The 14986-nt window shown below is 42.0% G+C and overlaps 1 protein-coding gene across 1 annotated transcript; it reads left to right on the forward strand.

The window, feature by feature from the left end:
• The first annotated feature begins 6317 nt into the window (after nt 1-6317).
• On the forward strand, nt 6318-13387 carry LOC142853101 (CKLF-like MARVEL transmembrane domain-containing protein 2A). The gene is made up of 5 exons (XM_075978012.1): nt 6318-6488; nt 6591-6749; nt 10124-10225; nt 10922-11014; nt 13262-13387. The coding sequence occupies exons 1-5, from the start codon at nt 6318-6320 to the stop codon at nt 13385-13387; spliced, it is 651 nt and encodes a 216-aa protein (XP_075834127.1).
• Nucleotides 13388-14986: the final 1599 nt, after the last annotated feature.

A 14986-nucleotide genomic window follows, 5' to 3' on the forward strand; every position in this document is an offset into this window, starting at 1 on the left:
AAAACTCCTGAGAGAGACCCCAGATATGGCAAAAACATCACCTGTTTTTTCTAGCAGCTCTTTGTAGGACTTCTGGCAGAAAGGAGCCCAAGACAGAAGTAGTTTCTATTGAGAGTGGATAGCATATTGAGCATATCACAAGAGGGCACTCACTATGTAAGTCTCTGTGAACCAACCATGCAGGGGACCACGTATGCACTGTTTGCCAGCTAGGGAAGTGGTACCACACGAAACCTGTGTGTTGTGTGCTATTTTAATCTCATTCTGACAATAAAGCTTGCTTTATGAAAGTGAAGAGGAGCGGCCCAAGGTTATTAGAAACCAACCTTAATTTATCCAGTTACCACTCAAGAATGACCACCAGATGCTAGGCACCACCCCCCCCCCGCCCAAGGCTATTCAGAAGTTAACTGGGATCCTATTGAAATGTTAGATTTGAAGAAATCTACAGTAGCAGTTGTTTTATATGGTATGCATTCATCTTTTGAGAAGTAGATTTTAAATTCTTGGGCCACTTGGAACAGGATTATTCCATGAGACTAAAAACGTTTAGTGACAGCAGTATTGAAAGCTCATCCTCAGTTCCAGTGGAGAACCTGGTCGAGAGATGCAGCTAGGGCCCATCAAACAATGGGATAGTTCTAGAAGTTAGGAGATTTCCCAAGATCAAATCCCTGGCAAAGACAGTAAGCAAGTAGGAGTGTTACAGCTCTGGAGCTGCAAAGATATCCTGACTTATCCAGAAGCCAGGCTGTTCCTAGAGCTGCAGTAGAACAGCTCTGGAGGCTGGAGCCGCAATAGGACAGCTCGGCCCTGGAGGGAAAGATATCCTGACTTGTGGGGAAGCCAGGCTACCTGAAGCCGAGGTGCAGTGGGTGAGGGTCTCCTCCCAGGATATAGCAATCGTGTTCCCCTCCTGGAGCGCCACTACAGTTGAGCTCCCTGCTCTGCTTCTCTGACTGATCGTCCTGGCAGGGTTATCTGCTGCTTCTTCTGCCGCCCAAGATGTCACTTCTGCTACACTCTGCTAAAGGGAAGCTGATACGGAGGTGCAGCAATAGCCTCTCATCCCAGCCAAAAGTTGTTACTTTTTCTGCTCAGCCTTGCTCAGGCCTGCTAAGGGAGTGTCTCAGAAAGGTTTTTCTGCTCAGTCGCCTAAGGAACATCCCAGCCAGGTTTTTCTATTCAGAGCCAGTGAATGAAGATCTTCATCCAAAACTCTTTTGTTTTGAAGAGATTTATTTGGGAAGGAGAAGTCCAGGAGAGTGTCTGTTCCTGCCAGGTGAAGGACAGCCCACAACTGAACAAGCAGAAGGGCTTCTTTAGGGCTTCTTAAGGGCTGAGTTTGCACAGGGAGAAGTTTTTTCTGCTCAGGGATTGGTTATTTAGTTGGTCAGGGGCAGCAATGGCTCTGATTTCAGAGCCAAACTGTGCTTCTTTCACTGGTCCTTTTTAGTCTTTTGGCTCTAAATTTAGGTCCAGGACATATTTCTTTTACTGGGTCTGATTCTAGGGACAACGTGTGATATTTCAGCACTGGTCTCAGAGTCCGGGCCTGTTTCTTTGGTTCTGCATTCAGGACTAAAGGAGTTTCTTTCACTGGCTAAGGTCTCAGTGCCAGGTGTGTATCTCCTTCACTCTAATCTCAGAAACAAACCATAAACAAACATAGCTTTCTGAGAAAAATATTAGAAGGAATTATAAAAAGCAGTCTCTGACCATTCAGGTTGTACATAAACAGGGTACCACAGCTGCTACTCTTTTAAAGGTACAAATAGCCCTACATTTAAAATGGTTGACACACAAACCTGTATGGATGGAACAATGGCCTTGGACATCAGAAAAATTACAGGCACTCGAACAGCTGATACAGGAGCAGCTAAATGCTCAACATATTAAAGAATGAACCAGTCCTTGGAATTCTCCTGTATTTGTAATTAAAAAGAAATCTGGAAAACAGGGAATGGTAATAGATATAAGAGCTGTTAATGAGTTGATCCAGCCAATGGAAGCTTTACAAGTCTGGAATTCCTTAGTCATCTTTATTACCTAAGAGATGGTATATTATAGTGATTGATTTAGAAGACTGCTTTTTATCATACCTTTACAAGAAAAGGATAGAGAAAAAAAATTTCCTTCATAGTGCCTACTTATAACAAATCTGAGCCTGTTAAAAGATATCAGTGGAAAATCTGTACACAAGGAATGTTAAATAATCCTATAGGGCAAGCAGTTATAGAAAAATCTAAATCATACTGTAAGAGATATGCTTAATAAAGACAAAGGGACAATAAAGAACCCCATAGATAGATTGTACAATGCTTTATCAACTTTAAATGTTTAAATGCTAATAATAAAGGAAAGACAGCTGTAGAGAGATTTTGGATTGATGTGGGATGTCTTTCTGTATATCTGTTGCTTTTATTGGTTAATGAGTAAAGCTGCTTTGGCCTCTGGCAGGGTAGAATATAACCAGGCTGGAAGGGATATATATAGAGAGAATAGGTGGAGTCAAAGAGATGCCATGTAACTGCTGAAGGAGACAGACACTGGAACCTTACCCAGTAAGCCACAGCCTCATGGTGATACACAGAATGATAGAAATGGGTCAACTTAAGACATAAGAGTTAGCCAGAAATATGCCTAAGCTATTGGCCAAGCAGCATTGTGATTAATATAGTTTCTGTGTGATTATTTGGGTCTGGGTGACTGGGAAACATAAGAATAGTCTCCATTTACATTGGATAATAGAAAATAACTGCTGAATTAAATCATCCTGTATACTTTAAAGATGTGTTGACCTCAGAATGGAAATCAGGATATGTGTTATTTGGGGAAGAGGTTTTGTTTCCAGCAAAGAAGAAAAGCTATGGATACCGTCAAGATTGATAAAGATTAGGTTTGAATGGGAGACACCTCTCGATTAAAAGAGATAATAGCTTATCAAACAGTGTGGCCATTCAATCCAAACTAACTTAAACAACTAACAAATCCTTTTCATTTGATCAGATATAACCTGCCAAAAAAAGAACCTCCCCAAAGTTAGGGTTGGGGCAGGGGTTTTCTTTTGTCTTTCCAGGAGAATTGAAAGTATTGAACTAAGGAATCTGAAGACCACTGGACAAATGAGTTCACCTGAAGAAAAAGGACGAATCATCCAGAAATAAAAAAGTCTTAAGAAAAAGAATAAATTGGCCTAATGGTATAGCACATTTCCAACAGATAAAATTTCATAAATCTTCCCAAATGTTTGTTTATGCTGTTCTCTACAGACATATAAGACAAATGGTCTTTTTGTAGTCCCAGTTCAGTTAAAAATTAAAGCTGTCTTTGGAATTCGAAAGTGGCTCGCTCTCTAAACCCAACCATGCTTGTCAAAGGAAAATCCAAAATCTCTCTCTCTCATGTCAGAAGAGCCACTTGACATGAAACAGAAGAGAAACCCAAATTCAGGGATCATTCTATTGTCACTAATCTCATAATTCTTTGGTTTTACTTTGACTGCTAAAATTTTCTTATGCTATAAATATTATCTCAAAAGTTATCAGGTTAATATATGCATATTTAAACTTTCTGTTGTGATATTAATGGTCATATAGAGTACTAACTAGTTTTAGAAAAAGGCTTCATTTAGCTTTCTGAACATGATTTCAGGTTTGAGTCTCTTAGGTAACTAGGAATTAAGCTTGTGTACTCTGGATATACATAACGAATTGTGGTTCTTTGATCTCTTCAAGATCTGTTGTATATGTCATTTAAATTATTTAAGTTTTCTGCAGTGAACCATGACCATTCCTAACAGTGACCTTTGAAGCCTCCAAAAGGATGAGGGAGCCCCACAACAATGATTCCCCCTTGGTTGTGGTAACACCACTAAGTTTACAAACACCACCTAGGGATTGGCTTTGGACTACAAACTGCTGAGGACAATTTCAAGGTGGCTGGCTGAGATGGTCCAGCTTCATCAGGACTTCCCATTACGCAGAGACTGGAAACAAATGATACAGTTAGGACTTAACCTTTATTTTAATTTTATCAGGGACCCCAAGAGATGCCTTCACTTCCAGACAACAGAAAACCATCTAGAGTAAACAATGTCCACATTCCCAAGAAGAGGGGTGGGTGGTTTGGGGTCATTCAGTGAGTTATGGATATTTGTCATGATTTAGGGGGGTTGATTACAAATTGTTATTGGTCATGGTCAGGGGGAAAAAAGCTGAATAAAGGAAATTAGATTCTGGGATCTCATTCTAAATACAAAAAAAAGGGAGATAAAGAAATGACAGAATAAACAAGTAGCTCACTTTACTTTTAAACTAAAAAAGCAACTAGTAGCCTTAAATATTTTACATTGATAAGGATTTTTGTATATTAATACAAATTTAAGGTTATGTTTGTTATAGTGTATATGTTTCTACTCTTGTTTAAGATATTTTTATATATTGATACAAATTTGTCATCTTTGTTAGAACATATTGTACATACATTTCTGTTACAAAGAAAGCAAATTCCATATAGACTTTCTTATTTAAGATATTGTACAAATGCAGCTCATTTAATAACGTAATGTAAGCTTCTAGTCCTTGAAAGTTATTATTACCAACTATTTGGGAAAATAAAGGAGTTCACGTTAGTAGTAAACTATTACAATCAAACTTGTAGTAATGTTAGGTATGTTTTCAAAAACAGAGGTATATTTTAGATAGACAGTCTCCAAACATTTCAGAGATCTACAGAATATGGCATTTAAGATGTTTTAATAATATAAGACTTTTTATGACAATGAGTCGTGGCTGTTCCTGAAAGCACCAATCTACTTCAGAGAAGATGATGGGTATCAAAGAAAGTCCATATGGAGTTTGCTTTCATTGTGGCAGAAGTTAACCACTGGGCAAGAAACTGTCCTTGTCTCAACTGCTAACAGTATGCTGGCCCAAACCGGACAAGCACGAAACAAAAGAAAGCAACTGTCTAACTTTGCCAAGACAGGGTTAGACAGTTCTTCAAACTTCCTGTTTCACAGAAAAGTCTATCAGCTATTCTAGGTTTGTAGGCTGAAGATGTATACCCTCCCTTCATCTCATAGCCACTACAGGAGGGTTTTCTGAATCTCAAACCTGTCCCCTCCTCAGAGAACTCCACACCATCCACCACCCAGGCTCAACTCTGCCAGGCACTCGAGCTACAAAGGGCATTGACTAAATACAGTGGTTTTCAACCTAATTAATGCTGGGGTTCTTTAACACAGTTCCTCGTGTTGTGGTGACCCCAACCATAAAATCATTTTCATTGCTTCTTCATAACTGTAATTTCACCATAATTAGGAATAAAAGTGTAAATATCTGTTTTCCCTTGGTATTCCGGGAGCCCTGTGAAAGGATCATTAGGGCAAAGGAGTCGCAATCCACATGTTGAGAACCACTGGTCTAGTAGCTAGTGGGTCATAAGATCAGACCACTGTGGGCAGCAAACCACACTGTTTTCCATTTTCTTGGGAAAACAAACCCGGCTGACAGCAGCCAGGAGGGAGAGGCTGTAGCTCTTGACACCATCTGATAGGAACAGCAACGAGATATGGATACTGAGATCGTTGTTAAAGTAATATGGCCTTTCCTTCCCAAATATATTGTGTCTGACAGATCCTGTGCCTCTCGGCAGCAATCCTGTGTCTCATCGATGCCTTGTTGGTCTCCAATGAGATGAGGAAAAACAGGAAAAAAGCCCTGAGACTGTAAACTAAGCCCTCCACCACCCATTGAGACAGAAGCTATGACGAAGTCACCCAGCCCTTCCAGCATTTGACAGAGACTCGTATCCACATATAATCACTCCCTCAAGGTCATCACAAAGCTCCAAAGCACACGTGTGTGTGTGTGTGTGTGGCCATAAAGACAGGACTGCTAAATCGTCAACACGTCTGCTTCCTCGTGTGGCCTTGTGTAAAAGTCACATTACACTCCCACTCCTCCACAAGGCTGTCCCAGGAGGACAGAAAGGACAGAAACCCAGGGCGCAACAGCCACAAACCTGGGACTCCTTTTCAAGGAAGGCCTCGCTAGGACCAGTGGGGCTCCGCGCATTCTGCCGCGTGGAGGGTGGGATGTTCCACATCCGCAGGGGTGGGGCGATCCCGCTGGTCCACGAGATGAGGCGGGCTCGTGCTGGCCAACCATAGGCGTTGGAATTCTGCAGTCCCAGCTGTCAGTTGAGCACCATCCTTGAACGGGTCTGAAGACACCAGGCTCTCTCTTGAGCTGGCCCTGTTCAGGGACTGCAGGCAGGGCTGCGCAGTGAGAAATTGAGAACTACTGTCAACCATGGCCGCACCTCCGCCAAAGCCAGAAGATGCCCAGAAGCAAAAAGGAACAATTCAGCCCAAGGATGAGGTGGGCACAAGAAAAGGGTTTCGACGCTACAAGTGGGAATTCAAAGACAGCAATAAAGAGTTCTGGACAAAGGGACATGCTGAGGTCAAGATCGTGAGTTTGGTATGCTGGATTGGAATTCCAGGGGGTGTCTGTGGAGGGGAAAGTCCCAGAAGCCAGGGAGAGCCCTTGCAGGAGCTCAAGAGTATGTATTTTTCCACCCAGGTCTGCATGATGGCTGGACTATACCTCTTCGAAACAATGCCCACACACCCCATCCTGATCCTGGTCCTCACTATGGAAGTATCCATCTTCACTTTCTTCATATTCCTCTACAGCTTCGCCCTTAACAGATACATGCCCTTCATCTTCTGGCCTATCACTGTAAGTAAAGAATGATGCTGCCAGTCACCTTCTAAAAGCACCTGGAAAAAGACAACCTCACCTCCTCTACTGGTGCTCAGGGTGGGAAGCTGGGTTAGAGAACCGAAGCCAGGCAGAAAATGCTCCCCCAAAACCTAACTGTTGGGTCAAAGAAGAGTAATCAAGGCTTTGCTGTCTCAGAAATAGGCAGGGTTTTAACAACCCGCCATTTTTGCTACTGTTTGTTTTTTTTTTTTTTTTTTTTTTTTTTTTGCTGGCATCCATCTCATTGGGATATCATTCCAGGATTCAACACAGAAAATCAGACTCTGCATAAACTAGTAAGGTAGGGGGAAAGAAATGTCAAACATAGCTAAAACCATGTCAGGTCTCTAGTGAACAGGAAGAATGCTTCAGGAGCAAGGCCAACCTGAAACAGTCATCCAATGGGGTGAGGCTGAGCTTGGGACGTCCCTCAAGCATCCATTCCTCTGGTCCCTTATCTATGCCTCAGGGACTGCAATAATCCATAGTGAGACTGACCACACGTAAACTTCTTACCATTGTGTTTAGGTCTCAGGACTTGAATTCCCTCACCTCACTTACAGAATCACCAAGCGTACCCAGCTAACTTCCTCCTAGCCAACGAGCACCTCAACTTCCGGCACCCCTTGTTCATTACCCACCTCTAGAACCCTTGGTTCCCCAATTTCTTTCACTTCACAAACCAGCAAATGAGCCTACCGAAGTCAAATAACCCAACTAAACTCAACTAGTAAACAGCACAAAAGAAAAAAAAGAAAGATCCAAACTTAATGGAATATTCTTCTGTTAGCTGTGACTTAATTTTTTCAGTTCTTTTAGACTTAACCTTTTAAATTCCTTCACTAGCCATGTGGTCTATGTCTTTTTACTTTCTTTTCTGTGCATTCTGTTTCCAAGAGTTTTCAGTTTAATTCTCCTCTTCTTCCTTCCTGTCCTGGGGGTCTTCATGACAATTGATAGATCCATGGACACTAACAACTTTTCTTTAGAAGTTAATTAATTTTGTTAAGACAGGATTTCTGTGTGTAACACTTCACTTTCTTTGAACTCAATCTGAAGACAATGTTGGTCTTGAACTCACAGATCTTCATGCCTCTGCCTCCTGAGTACTGAGATTAAAGGCGTGCGCCACCACAACTTGGTCACTAACAGCTTTTTACAAAAGGGCAGGGACCTAGAGGGAGGCAGGAGCTGGTACAGAGGCCATGGAGGATGCTGCTTCTGTCTTGCTTCCCATGCTTTGCTCAGCCTGCTTCCTGTAGAACCAAGGACCACCAGCCCAGTGAAGGCACAACCCATAATGGGCTGGGCCTTCCACCATCAAACACTAATTAAGAAAACACCCTCAGAAAAAACCCTTTCTGAGGAGTAGATGGGGGGTGGGTTGGGGAAGTGGGAGGGTAATGAGAGGAGGAACTCTGGTTGGTATTTAAAATAAATTTTAAAAAATATTAAAAGAAAAAGAAAAAGGGAAATGCCCTACAGACGGATCTTATGGAGACGTTTTCTCAACTGAGGTGCCCTCTTCTCTGATGACTCTAGTTCATGTCAAATTGACATCAAACTAGCCAGCACAACGTCTTATGCCAAAGCCAAGGAGAGGCTTAGGAAATCAAACCAGCACCCTGAGAATACTGCATCCATAGAGGAAGGATGGGGAAAAAAAGACGTACACATTTTGCCAATACAGAGAAGCAAGAAACGTTGATCCATTCGTGACCTGTGGGAGTGAGGAGGGGAGGGGAGGGTTTTCTTTGAGAATGAGAAAGCTAAAATCTTTCCCTTACATAGGTTTAGAACCTTAATTTTTGTTGCTCAGAACCTAGAAAACTCATGCCTTATGCTGCTGATGTTCTAATTACATCCTCTGAACTCAGAACAGAAATAAATGCAGAACCGCAGCCAAAGCATGAAGGGATGAGTGATACATTTGGTAATTTAAAAATTCTCCAAACTAAGAATCAGAAATTGGCAAACATGGTCAATGTTTCAATAGCATATATTCATAATCCTGAAACTCAAAGCCAAAACAGGAAGAGTGAGCTCAATGCCATTCTGGTCTTATAGCAAAAATTCTGTATCAAAAAATAAATAAATGAAACAAGTTGGAAGATAGATCATAGATGAACTAAGATGTGAGAAAATAAACAATGCTGTTTAAATGACTGCAGACAAAAATAAAACTATAACTCAGGTCAGTGGTGGCACACACCTTTAATCCCAGCCACTGGGAGGCAAAGGCGGAAGATCTCTACTTAGAGGCCAGCCTAGACTACAGAGGGAGTTCCAGGGGAACCATGGCTACACAGAAAAACTCTAAGTCAAAAATCCAGTGGTGAACAACAGCAACAACAATGTTGTAAGGAGGCCCTTTGTTTGTTCCTGGCTGCCCAGACTCCCAAAATAATCACAAGGAAACTGTATTAATAAAATCATTGCTTGGCCCATTAGCTCTAGCTTCTTATTGGCTAACTCTTACATCTTAATTTAATCCATTATTATTAGTTTATATTTGCCAGAAGGCCTCATGGCCTACTGGCTAGTTCCAGCATCTGTCTCCAGCAGGGATACATGACTTCTCCTGACTCTACCTTCTTTCTCCCAGCATTCAGTTTAGTTTTCCCCACCTACCTCTATTCTGCTCTGTACAGGCCCAAGACAACTTATTTATTAACTAATAAAAGCATCACATATACAGAAGGATCTCCTACATCATCTCCCCTTTTCTGTTTAAATAAAAAGGTGGGGTTTTTTTGTTTTTTGTTTTTGTTTGCTTGTTTTTTGTTTTGTTTTGCTTTGTTTTTTGGATTTTTCGAGACAGGGTTTCTCTGTAGCTTTTGGTTCCTGTCCTGGAACTAGCTCTTGTAGACCAGGCTGGCCTTGAACTCACAGAGATCCGCCTGCCTCTGCCTCCTGAGTGCTGGGGATTAAAGGCGTGCGCCACCACCGCCCGGCTAAAAGAAAGGTTTTAACTTTAACATAGTACAATTACATATACAAAACAGGCATCAAGCAAGTACCTAACAGATACCTTGAAGTGGTCTGTTTATGCATTTATTTACATGATTATTGATAGGCACCAGACACCTGGTTTTGTAGACAAGATGGCATCTTGTGTCTCACCTGGGCTGACAGCAGGTAAGTTTGGACTCTGTCCTCTACTCGCAGAGGCCAGCAGGGAGCCATGGTTGACCTGCTTGGCCAGAAACATATTTACCTTTGTATATTTTGTTTTAAATTGTCAGGGTTGTGCAGGGGCATTTGATCATGGTTACATGGAGTGAACTGTGCTGTGTCTGGGGTGGGTGGGGCACAACTTTTTAAGATCAGCTTATCTCTCCCATTTTCAGGACCTCTTCAACGACCTCTTTTCCTGCGTGTTCCTCATAGGTGGCGTGGTGTTTGCTACGAAAGCCAGACGAGTGATGCCAAAGCCCTACTTAATAGCTGTGGTGAGGTGTTTCTGCTCAGTGCTGGGCCCTGCTTAATAGCTGTGGTGAGGTGTTTCTGCTCAGTGCTGGGCCCTGCTTAATAGCTGTGGTGAGGTGTTTCTGCTCAGTGCTGGGCCCTGCTTAATAGCCGTGGTGAGGTGCTTCTGCTGAGCGGTGGATCTCCTCAGATCAGCCTCACAAATGTCCTGGGATCAAGGCTGGGTTGCAGCGCTGACTCTGTGGAGCGCTGGTTCCACCTGATCTGCAGCACTGTGAAAACCTCATGTGTATCTATAGCACTGGTACTCAGGAGGTAGAAGCAGAGGATCCAAAGTCCTTGGCTCAATAATGAGTTCAAGGCAAGCCTGGGATACATGAGACACTGTCTCAAGCAAATCAACAAACAAAACTTGGGGGTGAAAGCAAATTTAAGGCATTGGTCAATGTTTCTAATGGAGAAGACACGTTTTTAAAGGTGGTGTCTAGGAAGGCAGACAAGTTACCTCTCACCCTCCCTCATGTTTGTCCAAAGGAAAAAATATAAACCAGATGAGGGGCACCGGGCACGGAACCAGGGAGAGCAGACTGAGGGTGGGTCTGGGAGGGAGACATTTAGGGGTACACTGTGCATCACCTCCGAGAATAGACTTGGAAGGGAATCTGTGCCTGCCTTCTAGGTATGTGATGAAAATCATAATGATCCATTTGTTTCCCTAGATCCTTATGGGAGTGGCCGCCATTTTTGTTCTTATCGACCTATTTCTTCAAAGGCAACTCCTCAAAGGAATGAGGATCCGAAAGGACGCTCTGGCAGACACTGGCCTCCAAAAGCTGCTGGAGACAGATAATAAGACAGATGATAAGACAGAAAATAAGACAGAAAATAAGACAGAAAATAAGACAGAAAATAAGACAGACGATAAGCCAGGTGATAAATGATGGACAGAGACACCTGCGTCAGGAATGGCAGCAAGTTTTGTGGCCAGGCCTTCCGACATGCTCCCCTGTTGGCGTCCTAGCCTGCTTTTCTTTTCCATCAATAAACACCTCTTGGAAAGTAAATTTCCTCTTTAAACAAATTTTATACTAAAAGTTAAACAATATCTGTCCAGTGCATTTCATCCCACAGAAACTCCTGGGGATTTCAGTGCTGAGAGAAGGCCCCCAGTGATCGTGATCTACAGGTTGAGAACCACTGCCCTAGCTGGTCTAGCCACCCTGAGAGAATCTTCCTCCAGAAGGGAAAAGGGAAGACAGACAAGGAAGGGAGGAGATCAGTAGGGAGGAGCCTGGAGTCTTGAGCCTGAAATGGAGAATTAACAAATGGTGCTGCTCAGTGCTCATGGCAGACTTTCTCATCTCAGCTGTGCCCGACACAGGCCTTAGCTCCACTCCCATGTCTCGGGAATTCAAAAAATGGAACCCACAGACAAGGCTGAGTCCCAAAGAGCTTTTTGACTATTATAGACAGAAAGCTTGGGGACTAGGGAGACGGATATTTTGGTTAAAGCATCCTGCACGTAGAGAGGACCCCAGGTAGGGTGGCTGACAACTACCTGTAACCCCAATTCCACAATCCAACTGCCTCTTCAGGCCTCCCCATGCCAACTACCCTCACATGCGCATACCCTACACAGAAAAGCATACAGACAAAGAATAAGCCTTTAACAAAACATAAAAGGGAAAGCTTAAAGATGAAAAATTAAAGATTTGGGGCAGAGGATCTAGAGAGATGGCTCATCGGTTAAGAGCACTGGCTGTTTTTCCAGGGACCCAGGTTCAGTTGTCAGCACCCGATGGTGGCTCACAAGCATCTGTGGCTCCAGTTCCAGGGACCTGATACCCTTTTCTGATCTCCATGGGCACCACACACACATGTGGCATAGATACATACATAAAGGGTAAAATGCCCATACAGGGAATGAAACCACAAGATAGCTACTTGCCCTGGCTGTGCAGACAACAGAGCCAAACCAGTCAGAGCTGCAGCTAGGCTAGCTTCTTTCTTGCCTCAAGCCCTCTAAGTGAGCCTTGGATTTTCCTGTTTCAGCCTGTCTCTAACAGCCTCCTGATGCCAACCCAAGTCCACAGGCCCCAAACTCCAGCCTGGACTCCATTTGGAATTAGACACCCACAAGTGGCTGGCTCTTCCATGCGTACAGCTTCTGCACGTTCTCTTGGGTCTGCTTCTCAGAGAGCTGGCTCCTTCTCCCCATGGGTTGCAGACTCCCCTGGATACTCCTCCTCTGACACACTAGGTTAGTCGCCTCTACACCAGCTCAGGCTACCAGTGCTGTGGCCACCACACACTCACAGCTCACAGCTCTACATGGCAGTGACCGCTGCCCTTAGCCAAGGCTGGACACTGCCTGTGTTCTCTGCCCAACCACGCTACATAATGACAGTCAGCCTCACCCTTCAATGTCATAATCAGCAGATCTGGAGAGATACCTGGGAATTCTTAGAGGGGGAAATTGATTTAAAAAAAAAAAGAGGGCAGGTCACCCCACGTTAAAAATGGGAATATATATATATAATATATAATATATATATGTAGGGAGTTAGGTCTGTGAATAGTTTCACAATGGATGATTTGAAAATGGACCGATTAAATGTTAATTCAGAATCAACTTAGCTGGGATTGAGGTAATGTCAATTATAATCATTACCATTTTTGTTAATTCTTGTTTTATCCCTAAAAAATTGTCTGATATTGGTGCCAAATTAAAAAAATTGACTAATAAGATATAATTCTTAGAAGTACAGACTAATGATATTAAGAAAAATATTTATACAGAGACAGAGGAGTTTAAAGCAGAAGTTATCATACCATTGTATAATGTAACTAAAGAGGAGGGGCCCAAGGTTGTTAGAAAACCAACCTTAATTTATCCAGTTACCACTCAGGAATGACCACCAGATGCTAGGCATCCCCAAGTCTATTCAGAAGTTAACTGGGATCCTATAGAAATGTTAGGTTGGGAGAGATTTAAGGAAGCAGTGATTTCATATGGTGTGCATTCACCTTTTGTGAAGCAGATGTTAAATTCAATGTAGGGTTTAGAGGCTGAGAGTTCCCAAGATCAAAACTTTGGTGAGGACCATTATGCTGATGTGGAAAGACATATTATATTTGATGATCACGCCTTGGCCCTATGCTGTACTGCAGCTTTAAGTGATTGAGACAAGATTGAAGAATCAGGAAAGGGGTCTGAGTGATTTACTAAAATTATACAAGGTCCCAAAAAAACCTTCAATGATTTTGTACAAAGACTGACTTTAGGTGTAAATAGAATGATATCAGATTCAGCAGTCAGATGAATATTAATTGAATCTTTTGCTTTTGAAAAATTTAATTCAGAATGTAAAGGGGTAATGATGCCATTAAAGGCGAGTTCAGCACCCACACATGAATGGATTAGAAATACAACTGATATCAGATCTCATGCTTATGATGATACTTGGATAGGAGTAGTGACTTCTAAAAATTTCAAGAAAAATCAAAAGGTTAGATGTGTTAACTGTGGTAAACCAGGTCATTTGAAAAGGGAGTGTAGGCAGGGCATTCCTAGGAACAATGATATTTTTCTGGAGAGAATCCAGACAGAAGGCCTCCACCTTCTGGAACATGCAGGGGTGGCAGAGGCCAACACTAAATTAATGAAGGCATAAGTAAAGTAATCCTTTGCTGTCAGGAAATGCCATAGAGGGACTATTGCAGGCTGCCATGTGAAATTTAATTCAATCATCCCCTGTCAACACTGGAAAATACTTAATTAATTAATTAAAAGACTTAATGCCTGTTATGAAAAACCATACTGCTCTGGATGACAAAACAGCTTCAGAAGACAAAATTAAATTTTCAGGAGAAACCAGAAAGTAAATATTTTGGCACACTTACATAAATGATCAAAGACCAAAGCTAAAACTATGAAAAAATAGCATTGTAATTGAGAGTTTGGTAGACACAGGGGAAGATATAATAATAATCATATGAAAGTCTTGGCATCCAAATTGGCCTCTTCAGGAGGTAAGTGTTCAGCTTTTAGGGACTGTAAATTTATCTCAGGTAAAACAAAACACAAAATGAGCAAATGCACAGGGCCAGGGTAGAGAAGACAATTAAAGCAGGTGTGGATAACACAACAATGGATTTATAGGAATATGGTTTGTTACAGTGATAGAATACCCAGAAAACATTCCTCTAATCTTAGAAACAAATTATCAACTAACATATGTTTCTGAGAAAAATATTAGAAGGTATTATAAAGAACAGTCACTGACCATCCAGGTTGTATATAAACAGGGTACAACAGCTGCTGATCTTTTAAAGCTACAAATAGCCCTACATTTAAAATGGTTGACAGACAACCCTGTATGGATGGAACAATGGCCTTGGACATCAGAAAAATTACAGGCACTCGAACGGCTGATACAAGAGCAGCTAAATGCTCAACATATTAAAAAATCAACCAGTCCTTGGAATTCTCCTGTATTTGTAATTAAAAAGGAATCTGGAAAATGGGAGAATGGTAACAGATATAAGAGCCATTAATCAGGTGATCCAGCCAATGGGAGCTTTACAGTCTGGAATTCCCTAATCTTCTTTATTACCTAATGGATGGTCTATTATAGTGATTGGTTTAGGAGACTGCTTTTTTATTATACCTTTGCAAGATAAGGATAGAGAAAAATGTGCCTTCATAGAGCCTACTTATAAGAAATCTCAACCTCTTAAAAGATACCAGTAGAAAAATCTGTCCACAAGGAATGCTAAACAGC

Source organism: Microtus pennsylvanicus, chromosome 6, assembly GCF_037038515.1.
Source record: "Microtus pennsylvanicus isolate mMicPen1 chromosome 6, mMicPen1.hap1, whole genome shotgun sequence".
NCBI lineage: Eukaryota > Metazoa > Chordata > Mammalia > Rodentia > Cricetidae > Microtus > Microtus pennsylvanicus.

Bases quoted from the DNA above. Each gene is read 5' to 3' on its own strand.
- LOC142853101 (XM_075978012.1), top strand. From the start codon at position 6,318: ATGGCCGCACCTCCGCCAAAGCCAGAAGATGCCCAGAAGCAAAAAGGA. The intron at 6,489-6,590 runs GTATGCTGGATT...TTTTCCACCCAG, and splicing joins AGGTCAAGATCGTGAGTTTG to GTCTGCATGATGGCTGGACT. The intron at 11,015-13,261 runs GCAGACACTGGC...AATTCAATGTAG, and splicing joins GGATCCGAAAGGACGCTCTG to GGTTTAGAGGCTGAGAGTTC.